This window comes from Pongo abelii, chromosome X (assembly GCF_028885655.2).
Source record: "Pongo abelii isolate AG06213 chromosome X, NHGRI_mPonAbe1-v2.0_pri, whole genome shotgun sequence".
NCBI lineage: Eukaryota > Metazoa > Chordata > Mammalia > Primates > Hominidae > Pongo > Pongo abelii.
This window is the reverse complement of record NC_072008.2, coordinates 117,638,974-117,659,883: the sequence shown is the minus strand read 5'-3', so window position 1 is coordinate 117,659,883 and position 20,910 is coordinate 117,638,974. Positions and strand designations below refer to the sequence as shown.

The 20,910-nt window shown below is 36.4% G+C and overlaps 1 protein-coding gene across 9 annotated transcripts in view; it reads right to left on the bottom strand.

Moving 5' to 3' along the window:
• Window positions 1-207: 207 nt before the first annotated feature.
• Window positions 208-20,910, bottom strand: part of ALG13 (ALG13 UDP-N-acetylglucosaminyltransferase subunit) — an 80,416-nt gene continuing 59,713 nt past the window's right edge. For 8 of the 9 annotated variants that reach the window (XM_024240676.3, XM_024240685.2, XM_024240677.3 and 5 more), the window contains 4 exons: window positions 15,887-16,114; window positions 7,992-8,032; window positions 3,091-3,265; window positions 208-1,123 (listed from right to left, as the gene is read on the bottom strand). In XM_024240676.3, coding sequence (XP_024096444.1) covers window positions 858-1,123; window positions 3,091-3,265; window positions 7,992-8,032; window positions 15,887-16,114 — 710 coding nt within the window. In that variant the 3' untranslated portion in view covers window positions 208-857. The remainder of the gene's footprint in view (window positions 1,124-3,090; window positions 3,266-7,991; window positions 8,033-15,886; window positions 16,115-20,910) is intronic. The other variant, XM_054544977.2, reaches the window with a different exon arrangement.

The following is a 20,910-nucleotide window of genomic DNA, read 5'->3' as shown; positions in this document are numbered from 1 at the left end:
AGAAAAGGCGTAGATATGGTAGTATGTGCTAAAATGACTCTAGATTAAATAACATCTCAAGTGGCCCTGCAACTACTCCCCACCAGTTCATGCTAAAAATTCACATTCTTTTGCAACCAAAATGCCAGAGAAAAAACATGTTGAAACAATCAAATGTCCGGTACTCTTTGCTGACATGAAAACGCAAAAAGAAAAAAATCTCACTCGTTTTGGCAATTTTAAATGCTAATTTTTATTTACTGCTAACTGTGCAAAAGACACCAATTCAATACAGCGCAGTAAAACACTTACATACATCCAGTATTAAACAATAGCGTATGGGATAAATCTAAAGCAGAGAACCATGTGCCTTCAAAACTGATATCACAGAATGCAACTGGCTTCAGATAATTCTCAAGAAACCTGAAGAGCTCTTTAATTTAATATTAAGTGAGTTACCCAGAAGCAAAGGCTCTTGGTTTTACTTTCTAGAAAAAAGTGGAAGTTATTCCAATTCTGCATGGTTTAATATGATATGTGATTTTTGGACCAATGAAATACTTTATATTCATTTTATCAATTGGTACCATCAGCTAGTATAAAGCTGACAAATGGCTGACAGGAAAACAGCTGAATACAATGAAGTATGTTCAATATGGGGCTAGTTGTACATCCATCTCAATTTCCTTAGTCACAGCCCAAAATAATACCCCTTAATTTTAAAGTACTATTTTAAATCAAAAGATAAAATAATTTTAAAGACAAATACAATAGTAAACACTAATCACCTAAATCATTTAACCACTAACATAAAATACTTTTTAAAAACAAAAACAGCAAGAAAATGGCAGTGCAAGAATACTTCATACTGCTGGATCTTACATACCCTGAGGTACATAATGAGAAGCTGGGGGAGATGGAGCAATATAGCCAATTGGCCCAGGATTTATAGCACCATGAATTTGAGAAGAACCACCATATGCTGTACCAACTGGATGCCAGGGGGGAACACAGGAATAATCTGGCACAACCGGAAGGCAGGAGTCAAAACCTGGCAAAGGTGGCTGCCCATAGGGATCTGACATTACTGGATAATAGACTGCTCCATGAGGGACAGATGAAGAATCAGCATTCGGAAAAGTATCTGAAAGAAAGGATGTATACAGTCTACTTTATATACAAAAATTCACCAAAACAGAACCCCATGCAACATAAATGGATGTTCTTATGTGTGAAAATAAAATTTATTAACTATAAGAAAGATCACAGCAATTGCAGCAGGAGCACTTTAAATACAAATAATGAGTAAAGATAACATGAAAATTTCCAAATTAAAAAACTGTGAAATATATGTGTCAAGTATATTCAATGTACAGACAGCTATCTTTCTGGGATGATTTAGGTATCAGCAAGCTAAACACATAAATATTCTCTAGTGTCCTTCTAGTTAATTAAATTCTTGTAAGAGGTGGTCACAATCGAGTTATCCAATAGTTTTACAGTATACATCATCCGAATAACCATTTAGCAATGAAAAACTCAGGTGTCTAGACATTCTGGTCTATACCCGAAAGTATAGTTCTGAAGAACACCCTAAAAGTGTCATATCCTGAATGTCATTAAGATCAAATTTTAATTTCATAGCACTTTTGCCATGAGTCAGTTCCAGTAGAAATAAATGCTGTTTTAATCTTGCTATAATGAGTATACACATTAGACAAAAATAAAAAATTCATTACTTGGGCTTAGATTAACTCTGTGAAATTAAGACTGCCACTGCCTCATAGTTAACTACAATTAAAAATAGCTCTATAAAAGGTATATTGCACAAAATTAAAAAAAAAAAGATTGACACTGTAATATGCTTTAAAAATGGAAATGAAGAGAGAAATTAGTATTCCTAATATGCATCAGGTAATAGTATACTTACACATAAGGTCCCAATTAGTTCTTATAACAACGCTGGCAAGTCAGGTACGAACTCCTGACCTCAGGCGATCCACCTGCCGCAGACTCCCAAAGTGCTGGGATTATAGGCATGAACCACTGCACCCGGCTCAGTGAAGTATTTTAATACCTAGCCTTTCAGATAATTGTAGATATTCTTTGATGTTACACCCAAACTACGTAAGTGGTAGTTCCTCAAAGGTCAGTAGCAATGTGGATTTTGCATGCTCTGTTACATTAAAATCCACTGTTTTATCTTGCACTTGGAAAGATCTGTTACAAAAATCACACCTTGGTCATATCATGCATTGGTAATTGGGAAACTCTTCCTTCACTGAGTTATGCAGATCTTCCAAATGTTGACACATTTCCTCATACAATTTAAGAAACTACATTCAGCTCTACTTATCTTATTACAGGAGTTTTAATTGGTGGGAAGGTGTCAAGCTCATGGTGGAAGATACATGTTTTCCAAAATTCTAATTTTTATTTGAAAGCTAAAATTGTATCTTTGACAACAAATATTACTAGTTATTTATCCTAAAGTGACAGGCTCACTTTGTTCATTTAAGAAAATGCCGGCCAGATCAACTAAGTGTGAATAATGATAGTTTATCCCTCTTTCAAGTCAGCAAGTACAACTCATAACTTAATAGCACAAGTCTTTTTCCTTAAGTTAATCATTATACTTCATTTAGTATGCAGAAGTGTTTTATAAGTAGTTCCATTTTTGTCACAAAGAAAAATACAACTATTCAAGGATAAAAATTTAGTAAAAATGTCTTTGATTAAACAAAAAAATAAGATTGGCATTTTTGTACTATGGGTGTGTGGCAGTGAGAAAAACACTGATTACTAGCAGAGTCTGGGGTCAGTACCAACTAGTGCTTAGGTGCCAGCAGTTTTACCCACCACTGGTTTCTATGCCCTCAATGAAAATGCAAGCCAGTGAAAGGGGCAAATAAAATCTTAGTATTATTGTGAACACTTCTGACCTCATGAATCCCTTGAAAGAGTCTTAGGGACCACAAGAGGTCCACATATCATGCTTTGAGAATCACTGGTATAGTATATGGACCTGATGAAATATATGAAAGCTATTATTGAATTACACACAATAAAATCCAACTGTCTTTCTTGCTGGCAATCTCATTACATACTCACCATTTGCTGATGCTTCCGCCTGTATGCCATCTTCTCTCCTCACCTCACTGTAGAATTGAGGAACGGTTTGATCTACCAGAGGTGGCTCAGTATAGACTGGATAATTCTCTACATGAAGCTGCTGCTGCATCTGTGGCACATAGACCATGGAGTGCCAGTAGCTGTGGTAATAGCACTTGAGCAAGAAAGGGCAACAAAAAAACAAGAAACTTTACTTTTCTCTATTCTTAATGTAATACAGTTCCCCACAGACAAAAAAAAAAAAAAGTAAGAATTGGGCCATGATTTTCAGGTGAGGTAGCAATGACTTTTTTGACCTAAAAACTTGACAGTCTGTTCTCTATTAGAACTTCAGGATCTTTTGCAGCATTTGTATCTCATATTTAAACCTAAGAATTCTTTTAGGAAATCATCTAAAAGACCTGTATACAAAGGTGTCTTTTATAGTATTTTTAAAAGCAAAAAACATTGCACATAGTATTTAACAACAGGGAACTGGATAAATTATATACCCGTAATGAAACACTATATGGGCAACGAAAATCATGCTGTCAAATATTTAAAGCAAAAATGCTTGTATTGTTAAAAGATTTAAAAATTATACAGCATAATCCATAGTTTGTAAAATACAAAATTGTAAGAAAATATATAAAAGTATACAGTGATCATAGAGGTGATTTTAGTTTTCTTTATACCACAGTATTTTCAAAATGTACTACAATGGACACTATGATTTCTAATAAGAAAAATACTGAAATATCTATTCAGCATCTCCTGGTATTCTATGATGTAAAAGGCAGGAGAATATTTTTAAATGCCTCAGTGAAACAGATTACAAAGTTTCCACATGTGACTATAATAAACTAACATAACAGAAGGGGCAAGCGGTTTATCAATTCTTGAAACTAAATTTAAGAAAAATAGTCTCAAAGAACAAAAACCCACCCCACTACTCTTAATTTATAGATGTGTACTATTTGGGAAGACAGTTTTCTTGGCACTGACATGTCTAAAGCTTCAGGGAAATCAGTGTCAGGGAATACGCACTAATCTGAGCATTACCCAGGAGAGCATAGAGTTTATGATCATCTGACAGATCTTAAGATGCATTATTCCTTTCAGTAAATATGCCATCTTGTTACATTTTAAGTCAAGTGTATTTCAGAGGGAAAGTGATCCCTGAAAGACTAAAAGAGCTCTCACCTCAACTCAGAGACACCTTTCACTGATAAAGACATTTGTCAATACCCACCTGCCTCTACAACTCAGGGGAGTGGTGAAAAAACAGTGTTGAGCAAGCATCTATGAACACATGAGTGCTTTAAAAATGCAGCTATTTTTATTTTTATATTTATTACACAAGTTTTGGGATACATGTGCAGAACATGCAGGTTTGTTACATGGGTATGCACGTGCCATGGTGGTTTTCTACACCCATCAATCTGTCACCTACATTAGGTTTTTGTCCTAATGCTCTCCCTCCCCTTGCCCCCAACCCCCCAACAGGCCCCGATGTGTGATGTTCACCTCCTTGTGCCCATATGTTCTCACTGTTCAACTCCCACTTATGAATGAGAACATGCGGTGTTTGGTTTTCTGTCCTTGTGATAGTTTGCTGAGAATGGTTGCCAGCTTCATCCATGTCCCTACAAAGGACATGAAGTCATTCTTCTTTATGGCCGCATAGTATTCCATGGTGTGTATGTGCCACATTTTCTTTATGCAGTCTATCATTGATGGGCATGTGAGTTGGTTCCAAGTCTTTGGCATTGTGAATAGTGCTGCAGTAAACATACATGTGCATGTGCCTTTATAAAATGATTTATAATCCTTTGGGTATATTCCCAGTAATGGGATTGCTAAATCAAATTGTATTCCTCATTCTAGATCCTTGAGGAATTGCCACACTGTCTTCCACAATGGTTGAACTAATTTACACTCCAACCAACAGCATAAAAGTGTTCCTATTTCTCCACATCCTCTCCAGCATCTGTTGTTTCCTGACTTTTTAATGATTGCCATTCTAACTGGCATGAGATGGTATCTCATTGTGGTTTTGATTTGCATTTCTCTAATGACCAGTGATGAGTTCTTCATGTTTGTTGGCCACATAAATGTCTTCTTTTGAAAAGTGTCTGTTCATATTCTTTGCCCACTTTTTGATGGGGTTGTTTATTTCTTGTAAATTTGTTTAAGTTCCTTGTAGATTCTGGATATTAGCCCTTTGTCAGATGGATAGATTGCAAAAATTTTCTCCCATTCTGTAGGTTGCCTGTTCACACTGATAGTTTCTTTTTCTGTGCAGAAGCTCTTTAGTTTAATTAGATCCCACTTGTCAATTTTAGTTTTGCTTTTGTTGCCATTGCTTTTGGTGTTTTAGTCATGAAGTTTTTGCCCACGCCTATGTCCTGAATGGTACTGCCTAGGTTTTCTTCTAGGGTTTTTATGGTTTTAGGTCTTACATTTAAGTCTTTAATCCACCTTGAGTTAATTTTTGTATAAGATGTAAGGAATGGGTCCAGTTTCAGTTTTCTGCATATGGTTAGCCGGTTTTCCCAGCACCATTTATTAAATAGGGAATCCTTTCCCCATTGCTTGTTTTTGTCAGGTTTGCCATGTGTGGTGTTATTTCTGAGTCCTCTGTTCTGTTCTATTGGTCTACATACCTGTTTTGGTACCAATACCATGCTGTTTTGGTTACTGTGGCCTTGTAAAATAGTTTGAAGTCAGATAGCATGATGCCTCCAGCTTTGTTCTTTTTGCTTGGGATTGTCTTGGCTATATGGACTCTTTTTGGTTCCATATGAAATTTAAAGTAGTTTTTTTCTAATTCTGTGAAGGAAGTCAATGGTAGTTTGATGGGAATAGCATTGAATCTATAAATTACTTTGGGCAGTATGGCCATTTTCACGATATTGATTTTTCCTATCCATAAGCATGGAATGTTTTTCCCTTTGTTTATGTCCTCTCTTATATCACTGAGCAGTGATTTGTAGTTCTCCTTGAAGAGGTCCTTCCCATCCCTTGTAAGTTGGATTCCTAGGTATTTTATTCTCTTTGTAGCAATTGTGAATGGGAATTCACTCATGATTTGGCTATTATTGGTGTATAGAAATGCTTGTGATTTTTGCACACTGATTTTGTGTTGCACACAACTTCAACTTTGCTGAAGTTGCTTATCAGCTTAAGGAGTTTTTGGGCTGAGAAAATGGGGTTTTTAAAATATATAATTATGTCATCTGCAAACAAAGACAATGTGACTTCCTGTCTTCCTATTCGTATACCCTTTCTCTCTTGCCTGACTGCCCTGGCCAGCACTTCCTATACTATGCCGAATAGGAGTGGAGAGAGAGGACATCCTTTTCTTGTACCGGTTTTCAAAGGGAATGCTTCCAGCTTTTGCCCATTCAGTATGATATTGACTGTGGGTTTGTCATAAATAGCTCTTGTTAATTTGAGATACATTCCATCAATACCTAGTTTATAGAGAGTTTTTAGCATGAAGGGGTGTTGAATTTTATAGAAGACCTTTTCTGCATCTATTGAGATAATCATGTGGTTTTTGTCATTGGTTCTGTTTATGTGATGGATTACATTTCTTGATTTGCATATGTTGAACCACCCTTGCATCCCAGGGATGAAGCCGACTTGATTGTGGTGGATAAGCTTTTTAATGTGCTGCTGGATTCGGTTTGCCAGTATTTTATTGAGGATTTTCACATCGATGTTCATCAGGGATATTGGCCTGAAATTTTCTTTTTTTTGTTTGTCTCTGCCAGGTTTTGGTATCAGGATGATGCTGGCTTCATAAAATGAGTTAGAAAGGAGTCCCTCTCTTTCTATTGATTGGAATCATTCAGAAGGAATGGTACCAGCTCCTCTTTGTACCTCTGGTAGAGTTCGGCTGTGAATCCATCTGGTCCTGGACTTTTTTTGGTTGGTAGGCTATTAATTACTGCCTCAATTTCAGAACTTGTTATTGGTCTACTCAGGAATTCGACTTCTTCCTGGTTTAGTCTTGGGAGGGTGTGTGTGTCCAGGAATTTATCCATTTCTTCTAGATTTTCTAGTTTATTTGCATAGAGGTGTTTATAGTATTCTCTGATGGCAGTTTGTATTTCTGTGGTATCATTTTTTATTGTGTCTATTTGATTCTTCTCTCTTTTCTTCTTTATTCACCTGGCTAATGGTCTATCTATTTTGTTAATCTTTTCAAAACAAACCAGCTCCTGGATTCAGATTTTTTTGAAGGGTTTTTTGTGTCTCTATCAGCTCTGCTCTGATCTTAGTTATTTCTTGTCTTTTGCTAGCTTTTGAATTTGTTTGCTTTTGCTTCTCTAGTTCTTTTAATTGTGATGTTAAGGTGTTGATTTTACATATTTCCCAGTTTCTCATGTGGGTATTTAGTGCTATAAATTTCCCTCTAAACACTGCTTTAGCTGTGTCTCAAAGATTCTGGTACGTTGTGTCTTTGTTCTCATTGGTTTCAAAGAACAAAATACAGTGCCTTAAATTTCTTTGAATTTGTCTAATTTTCACATAAAATGGAAAGACAGTCATAAAAATATTTTAGGATAATTCATTTATTTTGAGACAGAACACCACAGTGAAAAGTTAGCATGTAATTTTAAATATGATGGCTCATCTAATATATGCTGATTGTGCTGCTTACAGCCCAGTACCCCTCTCTTCAGTTTAACGACTATTTTATAAGAGAAACTAAAGCACTGGGAGGCTAAAGCAGACAACTGAACTATGTCATCTTCAGAGATCTCTTAGACAGAAATAAAATTTTTATTCCCCTTAGTGCTTTTGGCTTTTGAAGTTCAAGAGTCTGATTATCAAAACGGTCTATACTTTGAAAATAGGGCTTATCAAAGAAATTTTAACATGGCACTTACCTGCAATCCTAGATTGAAATAGTACTGCAAAACTTTTGTATCTAAAATTAAAAATCAAAAAAATTAGTGACTTGACTGACATAAGCAATTAGAATTATCTTTTAAAAGCTTTTCTGGCTGGGCACAGTGGCTCATGCCTGTAATCCCGGCACTTTGGGAGGCCTAGATGGGCAGATAACTTGAGGTCAGGAGTTCAAGACCATCCTGGCCAACATGGTGAAACCCTGTCTCTACTAAAACTACAAAAATTAGCCGGACATGGTGGCGGGTGCCTGTAATCCCAGCTACTCAGGAGGCTGAGGCAGGAGAATCACTTGAATCTGAGAGGTGGAGGTTGCACTGAGCCGAGATCATGCCACTGCACTCCAGCCTGGGTGACAGAGCGAGACTCCATCTCAAAAAATTAAAAAAAAAAAAAGCTTTTCTGTTTGAGCATTATTAAGATATCAATGTAATCTTGCCACATTAATACCACTCTCAATTTTACCTTATAGTAATTTTACCTTATAGTAACCTACCAATATAGGTAAAATTATTTTCTCATCTAAGGTTTAGTTACCAAATAAAATTTTTATTTCTAATCTTAATTTTAGGCAGATGTTACAGGAATGTCACTTCGGTAATATTTAGGAAGAATCCAATAAAGGCATTTTCCTGTTTGTTTCAAGATGGAATTTTTACTTTAATACACTTCTAGAACATAAACAATCATTTTGGTCCTCAGTTACTAGCACTTATATACAGTACAGACTAATACTCTACTGCCAGAGATCAGTGATGCCTGCTGAGACAATTAGAACAATATGAAACAATTCATCCTGTTTTTATTTACCATGACTGACATACCACCACCAGAACTCCAAAGAGAAGGGCAATGAGCAAGGTAATTTCTCCCGACGTTATGAAACTAAACTATTTCATAAATGAACAAAAACTGTTCTTAGCATTCCAATTGGACCTCTAAATCTATTTTTATTGTTTGACCTGAGATCCACACATATTTTTATTTATAAAGTAATCTAACCTGAGTTCCACTAACAGATGAACTTTTAGAAAACCCCTCTTGAAGTTGGAGACTCCCTACACATACAAATACATTTATTGCCATTTTTTTAAAAATCAGCTTGTATTTTGACTATTATATAGGAGAACAGCATAAAGCCTAATGCTCAAGCTACAGAATATTTTAAAAAAATAGCAGGAAATAAATTCATGAGTGGCATGGGATTCTACTCGATACATATATGTATCAAATAACTTGTATACACAAACGCACGTAGCAGTATTAATAGCCAGAAAGTGAAAGCAACCCAAATGTTCCTCAACTAATAGATAAAATATGATACAGACATACTTTGGAGATATCATGGCTTTGGTTCCAGAAAAAAATAAAGCCAATATTGCAAGGAAGTGAGTCACACCAATTTTTTGGTTTCCTAGTAAATATGCTTATGTACTGGGCGTTATGCTTATAGCCGGGCGTGGTGGCCCAGGCCTGTAATGCCAGCACTTTGGGAGGCCAAGGTGGATGGATCATGAGGTCAGGAGATTGAGACCATTCTGGCCAACATGGTGAAACCCCATCTCTACTAAAAATACAAAAATTAGCCAGGTGTGGTGGCACGTGCCTGTAATCCCAGCTACTCGGGAGGCTGAGGCAGGAGAATCACTTGAACCTGGGAGGTGGAGGTTTCTGTGAGCTGAGATCGCACCACTGCACTTCAGCCGGGCAACAGAGCAAGACTCTGTTGCAAAAAAAAAAAAAAAAGTTATGCTTATACACTATACTGTAGTCTTTTAAGAGTATAATGGTGTTAGGTCTAAGAAAACAATGTACATACCTTAATTTTAAAATATGTTATTGCTGGCCGGGCACAGTGGCTCACGCCTGTATTCTCGGCACTCTGGGAGGCCAAGGCAGGCGAACCACTTGAGGTCAGGAGTTCAAGACCAGCCTGGCCAACATGGAGAAACTCCATCTCTACTAAAAATACAAAAAATTAGCCGGGCATGGTGGCGGGTGCCTGTAATGCCAGCTACTTGGGAGGCTGAGGCAGGAGAACTGCTTGAGCTTGGGAGGCAGAGGTTGTAGTGAGCCAAGATTGCACCACTGCACTCCAGCCTGGGTGACAGAGACTCTCCATCTCAAAATACATAAATAAATAAATAAACAAACAATACAATACAATACAATACTGCTAAAAAAAAATGCTGACAGAAATGAAGGGAGAAAAGGGAGAACGTGCTGTTGGAAAAATGGTGCCAATAGATTTGCTTGACACAGGGTTCTCACAAATCTTCAATTTGTAAAAAAATAAAAATCACAGTATCTGTAAAACACAATAAAGCAAAGTGCAACAAAATGGAGTATGCCAATACATCCACACAATGCAATTTTTTTGGCCATAAAAAAGAATAAAGTACTGATACATGCAAAAACATGAACCTTGAAAATAGTATGCTTAGAGAAAAAAAGTTAGTTGCAAAAGCCCACATATTGTATGATTCTATTTACATGAAATGTCCAGAATAGGCAAATCCATGGCCAAACTAGAGGAGCGATTGCTAAGGCCAGGGAGAATGGGGAGCACCTACTAATGAATACATGATATATTCTCGGGGTTAGAAGAACTTAGATGGGAGAGTGAATGGGGAAAGAATTTGAGTTGAAGCACCACGCCAGCAAAGGCTTAGGAGAAGAAAACCTGCTACATAGAGTTCACACAGGAGTAGAAAGAGATAAGGTTGGAATAGAGACTAGATTGTGGAAAGTCATAAATGCCATACTTAGTCTGTTGAACTTTAATCTACAGAAACCAAAGAATCACTGAAGAGTTCTGAGCTAGGAACAGACACAAAGTGGAATAGTACCAGAGCAGTGAGACCAATGGAGAAGCTACTCTAACTGTTCAGGGACAAGGTGATAAAGGCATGACCTAGGAAAGAGGCAGTGGGTATTTTTTAAAAACACTCTGTGAAACACAGATTTTTAATAAATCAGCCAAGGGTAACATGCAAAAATCAATTTTATTTTTATGTACAGGACAAAATTGGAAAATAAAAGTTTTAAAATTCTGTTTACTACAGCTCCAAAAACCCAAATACATAGGAACACATTTAACAGAAGACGTAGAAGAAGACTGCTATACCAAAAAAAAAAAAAAAAAGTTGAGAAACCAAACGCAACCTAAATAAATTGATGGGTATACTATGATACCATGTTCATGAATTCAAAGAGACCATACTGTTAAGAACTGGCATTCTCCCCAAATTGAGCTATAGATTATAAACACAATCCCTAATTTCCAGAGGGTTTTTTTTTTTTTGGGGTAAAATTTGATAGTGTAAGAGACATGCAAATGACCCTACCTTACTTCAAACCTTACTAAAAAGACAGTATAGTACTGATGTAAGGATTAAAAAATTGATCAATGCAACAAAAGAGGGCAAAGAAATAGACCTGCACTTAAAACAGTCATTTGATTTTTGACTAAAACACCAAAGTGATCCAACGAGGAAAGGAAAATCTTTTCCACAAATGGTACTGCTGGAATACTGGAGATCCATAAAGAAAAAAAAAAAAAATCACCTCCACCATCCGCAAAAATGAATTTGAGATGGACAGTGGACTTAAACATAAAACTAAATGAATTAAGCTTTTAAAGGAAAACATAGGAAACAATCATAATGACTTTGGAGTAAGACAAATAAGGCAAAGGTTTTTTGTTGTTTTTTTGTTTTTTTAAATTAAGTCAGAGTTTCGCTCTGTCACCCAGGCTGGAGTGCAGTGGCATGATCTCAGCTCAGTACAACCTCCACCTCCTGGGTTCAAGTGATTCTCTGGCCTCAGCCTCCCGACTAGCATTACAGGCACGCACCACCTCTCCCGGCTAATTCTTGTATTTTTAGTAGAGACAGGGTTTCACCATGTTGGCCAGGCTGGACTCGAACTCCTGACCTCAATTGATCTGCCTGCCTTGGCCTCCAAAAGTGTTAGGATTACAGGTGCCAGCCACCATGCCCGGCCAGTTTCTTAGATTACAGAAAGCAATACACACCAAAAAATGATTAGATTTCATCAGAATTAAAATCCTCTACCCATCAAAAAGCACCATGAAGAAAATAGATAAGCCACAGAATAGGAGCAGATATTCACAAAACATACCTGACAAAAGACTAGCATAGAGAATATGTAGAGAACGTCCGCAACTCAATAACAAGCACCCAATAAAAAAGAAAGCAGTCAAAATATGTGAACACTTTACAAAAAATATGCAAATGGCGAATAAGCACATGAAAAAAGTACTCAAACAACTGGACATCCACATGCAAAAATATGAATCTACACACACTTTACATACTTCACAAAAAAGTCACTCAAAATGGATCACAGACCTAAAAGTAAAATGCAAAACATAAAACTCCTAGACGATAACATAGGAGAAAATCTAGATGACCCCGAGTCTGGCAATTACTTTTTAGATACAATACCATAGGCATGATCCATAAAAGAAATAATTTATATGTTAGAGTTCTTTAAAATTAAAAACATCTGCTCTGCGAAAGACACTTAAGAGAATGAAAAGACAAGCCACAGACTTAGAAAAAATATTTGCAAAAGACATACCTGATATAATGGACTGTTAACCAAAATACACAAAGAACTCTTAGAACTCAATAAGTAAACTACCTGAATTAAAAACGGGCCAAACACCTTAAGAGATGTTTCACCAAAGATATATAGATGGCAAATAAGCACATGAAAAGATGCTCTACGTCGGATTTCATAAGAGAAATGCAAATTTAAACAATGAGATATCATTACACACCTATTAGAATGGCCAAAATCCAGAACACTGACAATACCAAATACTGGCATGGATGTGGAACTACAGGAACACTCATTCATTGCTGGTGGGAATGCAAAATGGTATAGCCACTCTGGAAGACAGTTTGACAGTTTTTTACCAAATAAAACATATTCCTGTTCAACAGAGCAATTGTAATCCTTGGTGTTTACCCAAAGGAGTTAAAAATATATTTCCACAGGGCGCGGTGGCTGACACCTGTAGTCCCAACACTTCGGGAGGCCGAGGTGGGTGGATCACGAGGTCAGGAGTTCAAGACCAGCCTGGCCAACATGGTGAAACCCCACCTCTACTAAAAATACAAAAATTAGCCAGGTGTGGTGGTGGGTGCCTATATTCCCAGCTGCTCAGGAGGCTGAGGCAGGAGAATTGCTTGAGCTCGGGAGGCAGAGGTTGCAATGAGCTGAGATCGCGCCACTGCATTCCAGCCTGGGTGACAGAGCAAGACTCCATCTCTCTATATATATTTCCACAAAAAAACTTGCACGTGGATGTTTAAGGCAACTGTAACCAAAAGTGGAAGCAACCAAGATGTTATTCAGTAGGTGAATGGATCTATAAACTGTGGTACATTCAGATAATGATTTGGTGAGGAAATTTAAATATATATTGCTAAGAGCCACTCTGAAAAGGCATATATTGCATGACTGCAACTATATGCCATTCTGGAAAAGTCAAAACTATGGAGACAGTAAAAAATCAGTGATTGCCAGGAGTTGGGGGATGAATAATAATAGGCAGAGCACAGATTTCTGGGGTAGAAATGCTCCATTATAGCGTCCATGTGATGCTATAATTAAGGATACATGTCATCATTCATTTTTCCAAACTCATGAAAGTGCAAGAGCAAGAATGAACACTAATATAAACTATGGCCTCTGGATGATAATGATGTGCCAAGGTAGGTTCATCATTGTATCAAATATTCCACACTCTGGTATGGTGGGGGACACTGATAATATGGGAGGCTACGGACATGTGGGGGCTGGTGGAAAATGGGAAATCCCTATGCCTTCCTCTCAATTTGGCAAGGAACAGAAAACTGCTCTATAAAATAGATTTTTTTAAAACATGATCAGTCACCAGAATGGATAAAGTTAAGGAGTGTGGTGACAATAAACGTTGGTGAGCAAGAGAAACTACTGGAATTCTCATACGCTGCTGGTGGAAGTGTAAAATGGTACAACTTTGGAAAAATGTTTGGCAGTTACTGATAAAAGTAAACACATATCTCTCTATGACCCAGCAATTCCACTGCTAGGTATTTGCCCAAGGGAAATAAAAACATATGTTTACAAAGACTTTTACAAGAATGTTCATAGCAGCTTTTTTCGTAACAGCCCTAAACTGGAAATAGTCCAGCTATCTATCACCAACAGGAGAATGGACAAACTGTAGAACAGTCATACAATGAAATGCTATTCAGCAATGAAAACAAATGGACTACTGACACATGCAACAACAGACAAATCTCAAAATTATGCCAAGTTTAAGAAGCTTTCCATAAAGATTATATACTATATGATTACATTTCTATAAAATCCTAAAACAGGTAAAACTAATCTATGGTAGAAAAAAGTCCAAACAGTGGTTGCCTCTAGGGAGAGCATGGGAAAAACTGGGAAGGAGCATGAGGGAAATTTGTGGCACAATGTTAATACTTTATACCTTGATAGGGATTTGGGTTACACGAGTGCATGCATGCATATGTTAAAACTAAGCTAATGTGCATTTAAGTTTTGTACATTATATGTAAACTGCACATCAAAAGGAAAAAACTACTTAATGATATGTATCCTGAAGTTTTTATGGGGAAGCGTACAAATGTCTACAATTTACTTAATGTATCAAAAAGAAGATGGATTAATAGAGATGGATGGAGGGGAAGATGGATAGATATGTGATAAAGTATAAACGTTAATGATAGAATCTAAGTGATAGATATGACTTCATTCTAAAATTCAACTTGGATGAATGTTTGAATATTGTCATAGTAAAATATTGGAAAAATACAAAATCAGCATTATGTGGTGACTAAGTACATCTTGGGTACAGGTAAGTAAGGGAAGGGAGAGTAGTAAAGAAATCAGGGTTTAGATATTGGGCAAATTAGGTGGAAATGATACCACTATTAACAAAATAAAAAACCAAGGAGAAAAGTCAATGTTTTGTGTGGCCTGGGGAAAAGATAAATATGAGGAATTTCATTATTGAAATGAAAACTGAAAAGCTAAGTGAAAATGTCTAGCAAGTATCTGGAGACAAGTAACTAAAACTTCTGATGCCAAGGCTAGCTAGATTTAGGAATAAACTACATAGAAGTAACAGGGAAGTTAAAGGTAGGGAAAAAACAGAAGGGAGTTAAAGAAAATCTTGGTGATTAGGGGTTGGAAAAAAAAAAGCAAAAATAGAGAAGCAGCTAGAAAAACCAAGAAAATATTATAGCAAGAAAGTATAAGCTACAAACAATTCTCAACTATAATTCTCTTGAGAAATATGCCAAACTGAGGAGTAATAAGGAACTTCCAATGAAAAACTACTCCTTAGATGTTTAAGAAAACACAGCTGAAATTCAAGGCAGATAAGACTCCTAATCCCCACTCCCCCAAATCTTTAAAATTCAGTTGAAATTCTAAATATAAAAGACTGCAATAATTCATGCACTTGTGGAAAGAATTTAAGAAATAAAGAAAAATCTGACACCAAGTCCTGTTTTGCAAGGAAAAACAGTTAAGAAAAGCAAAGATATCCATTTGAGAATCTTCTTCAGGGTAGGCATGTAGCTACCAAAAAAACAAAACAAAACAGCAGCACATGTCAACTCAACCATCCACTTGTTGATTATGTAGAAGATATTCTCAGTTTTCAGCTTTTAATTGCTCCTTTCCTTAGTCACTTCCAGTATTGTGCTCTCAAGTCAATTTTCATTTGGTTCCCCATTCCCCAATAGGTCAACCAAAGAGAGATATGCTCTAACAATATTTTTTAAGTCTCAGACCCCTCACCTAAGTCTCAAAATCTACTTACCTTGAGGCAAATCACTGCCGCTTGGATCACAGGAATAAGGTGGAGGTGGTAGTGGTGGTGGTGGTTGTAAGTTTGAAGCCTCTCCCACATCAAGAGCAGGAGGAGGAGGAGGAGGAGGAGGAGGAGGTGGTGGTGGTGGTGGTGGTGGTGGTGGTGGTGGTGGTGGTGGTAGAGAGGCACCAGCATGAGGAATAGCAGAATGGCATGGATAGGATGGTGAGGCAATCACTAACAAAGAAACAAAACATAAAGTAGCAATACACAACTATAACACCTTATGAACAGTAGGCTCATCTACTTTTCTTGTCTCCAGTATGGTCAAAGAACTCTTAATTCTTAAGGTTTGGCTTTAAAAAAAAAAACTTGGACAGTGAATTGTCTACATTCTCTTAGACATTAACAATGGAGAACTAATTCATAACAGGTCATTTTGATTTAAGAAAAGTATTGGAAATTAAAAGGGAAAAAACTGGAAGAGGCAGAGCTTTGACTATCAGACTTTGAACATTTAGCTAACAGGTACATAAATAAAACATAATTAAAGCAAAATTTTTACTTAGTTTAATACCCAATGCAAATTTAAGAATGTTTTCAGCAATCTGTCACTCTCAGTCAAATCACAAAATGCAGAAGCTAGTAAGAGATGGACTAAAGTGCACAGACTACAGATTTTAGCAATCCTTGAAGATTTCCACTGGTAGCATCTCAGGAATATAGGGAACTTTAAATCATGAACGTTCCATTTCTAAGAAGGTACAGAATCTAAAAACAGGTTAGATACAATATCTTATCCCTTTAGCTTTCTATACCTGTTACTATAGCTTAGAAATAATCAATATTTAAAAGTTTTTGACATAAGAAATTCAGATGTAATTATATTTAAATATTAATCCTCTATGACAATAAAGGAAACAATGTGGTTACAACCTAGTAAAAACACATACCTGCATATATGTATGACATAACACGCAAATTTGTTAATTTTTTTTACAAAAGATGAATAATACAAACCTTCAAGTTTAACTGAATAATTTTAGCCAGCTTAAATCCAAGTACAAAATTTCATCATTTTGTTATCTGCATTATCATTTTAACTCTGAGAAACACAGAAAGTTTAGTCTTATTCTATAAATGTTTAAAGTCAGAGTTTTAGCACACTGAGTTTAGCATAGGAGCATAGGAACAATTCACACAAGCTGAATTTGTTATTCTGATATTTTAGCAAGACATAATCCACATTGTTTCCATTTAGTGACCAGTACTAACAATATACTCATCTATATCTTTTGTACATTTACAGGCTAACAGTAATAGATCTGTGTCTTCAGGTGACGTAAAACTTGATAAACAACTGTTTAGGAGTGATGCAATTATCTCTTGATTGTGGTGGTGGTTACACAACTCTATGCATTTGTCAAAGCTCACAGAACTGGGCACCAAAAAAATGAATTATACTGTATCTAAACAGTTTTTCAAGCTTGCTCAACTAGCTGTTTTGGAGTTTTGTCATATATTTCGAAATCTCTACTTTTACAGTTTTGGGAAAGGAACTTAATTTTCAGAATATCCCCAAATGTTCTAGATACAGATTTTTTAATGGCTCCTCCAACAAAGCTCTGCTCTTATTCCTTTTAAACTAGCACTGAAAACGTATCATGCCATTTTTTTTTAAAAAAAAAAAGCAAATGGAGAAAGGCAATTAGCTGAAGACAGTAGAATGTGATTATGATCGCTAGGTAAAAACCAACTACTAGACATAGAAGTGGCTAAATACATTCTCACGGGCCTGAAGGAATCAAGAGTAGACACAATTTGGAGGTTACTTTGTCTGAATTCACCTTCCTTATAAATGCACAGTATTACAATAAACCCTCTAAGTAAAAGCTTTTACAATTTCAAGTTTCTATAGAGATGCATGAGCTTCTCATCCTCAGACTTAAGAAGAGCTCCACAGGCTTAACAGATACACTTCAAGGGATGGCTCAAGAATTATAGAAACGTCTTCTAAAATACTAGTAAGAAATCAATGTAATGCATTCAGAATGCTGATTTCCCCCATCCATGTAGCTGTAGTCTGCTTCAGGACACTTCAGAAGAAAACATAAATATATATAATAAGATACTGCTGCTTCTCTAGAAATCACAGAGCAGGGCCAAGGCCAAGGTGTGGTGAGATGCTCCAGTGCAAAATTTAAGGGGCTACCAAAACTAATACAAAGAAAACTATTATGAATACAACATCAAAATTTTCAATAAAGACAGGATCCAACCCTGTACTTGCATGACCCCAAGAGTATATGCCTTACTCAATGCACCTTAAACCTGACCCACAGATCCTGTCTTTATTTAAAATTGATACTTTGTTCTCAAATTTTTTATATTAATCTTTATTTTTAAAAATGATGAATTAAAGTGTTATTTATCTTGATTACTGTGTTTTTTTTTTTTTTTTTTGGCATTCCATTAAATTTTGCACTCAGGGACAGTCACTGATCCCAGCCCTGGCAAAAGACTTGGGAACATTTACTGAAACCCAGAGTTTGAAGTTGACAGGATTTAATGCCTAAAAGGAGACTCATATTTGAAGGCAATCATCACATCTTGTTACCTGGCAGATTAGCAGTCACTTAAGGATGGAAGGGGCCTGCCAGAGAGACATATGAAGAACAAAGTGGGAAAAATCAGTCATTTCATCTATAGGATTGACAAGAATGACAAAGAGCAACTGAAAATCAGCCAGATCTAGTAAAGAAGACCTATAGTTGAGGTTCATCAAGTGACTGATAGAACAAAAAGTAAATAAATGAAGGCAGTATGCATTTTTAGAAAAATCTGGCATTTAAATCGTAATCTTTCAATGATTCCACATAAATAAAACATTACAATGCTTGCTTCATCTGTCACTTGAATTTAAGCTCAGACAGCTGCTAGAAGCAGACAGCAAACATTTTCCCTTACAACTAGCACAAAGTAGTAAAAGTAGTGTCTACATTAACATTTCCAGTGAAAAAATTATATCATCATTAACATTTATTGTATGTTTTTGTTCCAGGCACTGTGCTAAGCACTCTTTTTTTTTTTTGAGACAAAGTCTCACTCTTGCCCAGGCTGGAGTGCAATGATGTGATCTCAGCTCAATGCAACCTCCAACTTCTGAGTTCAAGTGATTCTCTTGCCTCAGCCTCCAGAGTAGCTGGGATTACAGGCATGTGCCACCATGCCCGGCTAATTTTTGTATTTTTAGTAGAGATGGGGTTTCCCCATGTTGGCCAGGCTGGTCTCGAACTCCTGACCTCAGGTGATCCGCCCGCCTCGGCCTCCCAGAGTGCTGGGATTACAGGCATGAACCACCATGCCCTGCTCACTTTATCTTTTTATAAATAAAACAGATACAGCAAACAAATCAAATATACTGCTTAATGAGTTATTTTAATGTGGATACTACCCATGTCTATAAATACTTTTCCCTCCTACCATAACCAACCGTTGTTTTGACTTTAATAGTAATCACTTCCTTGGGGTCTTTTCAGAGTTTTGTCACTCAAATGTGCATCCTTGAACAGTAGTTTTTTAGTCTCGTCCATTAAAAAGTTGGATATTTCCTGAATGTCTTAATCTATTGGTCCTCCATCCATTTCCTGACAAGTTCTGCTTTAAAGAACCTGGGCCCTTTGACCTGACAAGCTTCCCATAATCTGGATTTTGCAGATTACATACTCATGCTGCAATCCAACATGCTATTCTGTATTTCCTGTCAATAGGCAGCTAGATCCAGGAGACTGAATCAGATTCAGGACTGATTCCTTTGGGACATCTATAACATCTATAGCTAATGTCTGAATGACTTTGCAATCTTAGTAGCTACTGATGTTTAATGTCCATCCATTTAATAGGAACTGAAAAATTATTTTCACTTTTTAATTGATTAGTTAGAACACTATTACAAAAACATACTTCCCCTCATCTATTTGGCTATTCAGTAGTATACTTCATATAAGGAAGGCAGAATAAATGTTTGATTATTTCATGTTCCAGTTTTCAAGAAAATTGATTTCCTATTATCCTCTTAAAGTAAGCAATTTTTAAAATATCACTAAGAACTTTTATATTCAACATACTTGGTATATTCCAATCTATTGCAACGATCATTGTTGAGGCTCAAATTGTTCCAGCTTTGGCCAGTGGGAATCTCCCTTTGTGATGGTTTCTGAGTCCTTTTGACATAATGCCTATACTCTTTGATATGTTCCTTGCTATCTGGTATGACAAGATGTTCCAGGCTCATCTTCAACATTTCCTGCCCAGACCTGGAATCAGCCATTTCTCCACAGAGCCGTTTATTTTTAAAAGTAATAAATGGTATTTTAAGACAACAAACTAGGTGCTAGGGATACTTATTGTTTTCAGGCCTTTCAGTGGACAGAGCGAGGAACATATACATATATTTAAAGATGAAATATCTCAAGTTCATACTGATATTTCTAATTCAAATTCAAGAGTATAAAAGCTTTTAATTAACCTCTATAACATCTGCATTACCTTTTTTCCACACTAAGAATCCTGGTTCACAAGGGCACAGGGGATAAAATTAGAATATCCCACAATTACTCATTTGCTTTAGCTCACATTACACAGTCTTGGAATAACTTTCTGAGTATCTAAACTAAAGAATCTGATGTGACTGAGAGCATGAAAAAATGCTTTGCCCATATTCTCTCAATTCTATCATTTAAAAAAATAACTACATCTACATCCTCCAAACATAAGGCTATTACATAGTATAGTCTCAACTTCTCAGCCCTCATTTGTCTTACTTCTACAGGTAACTATGTATTTAATACTTACCATCACGTCTTATGTCTCTAATTGTTCTGCCTCTAATTGTTCTGGTACACAATACCAGAACAATGTCTCTAATTGTTCTGGTAGCCTAAAACTCAAAAGTTCATTCTCTAGTACACTGTTGTCCAATACAACTTTTTGTGATAGAAATATTCTATATCTCTGCTGTCCAATACAGTAGC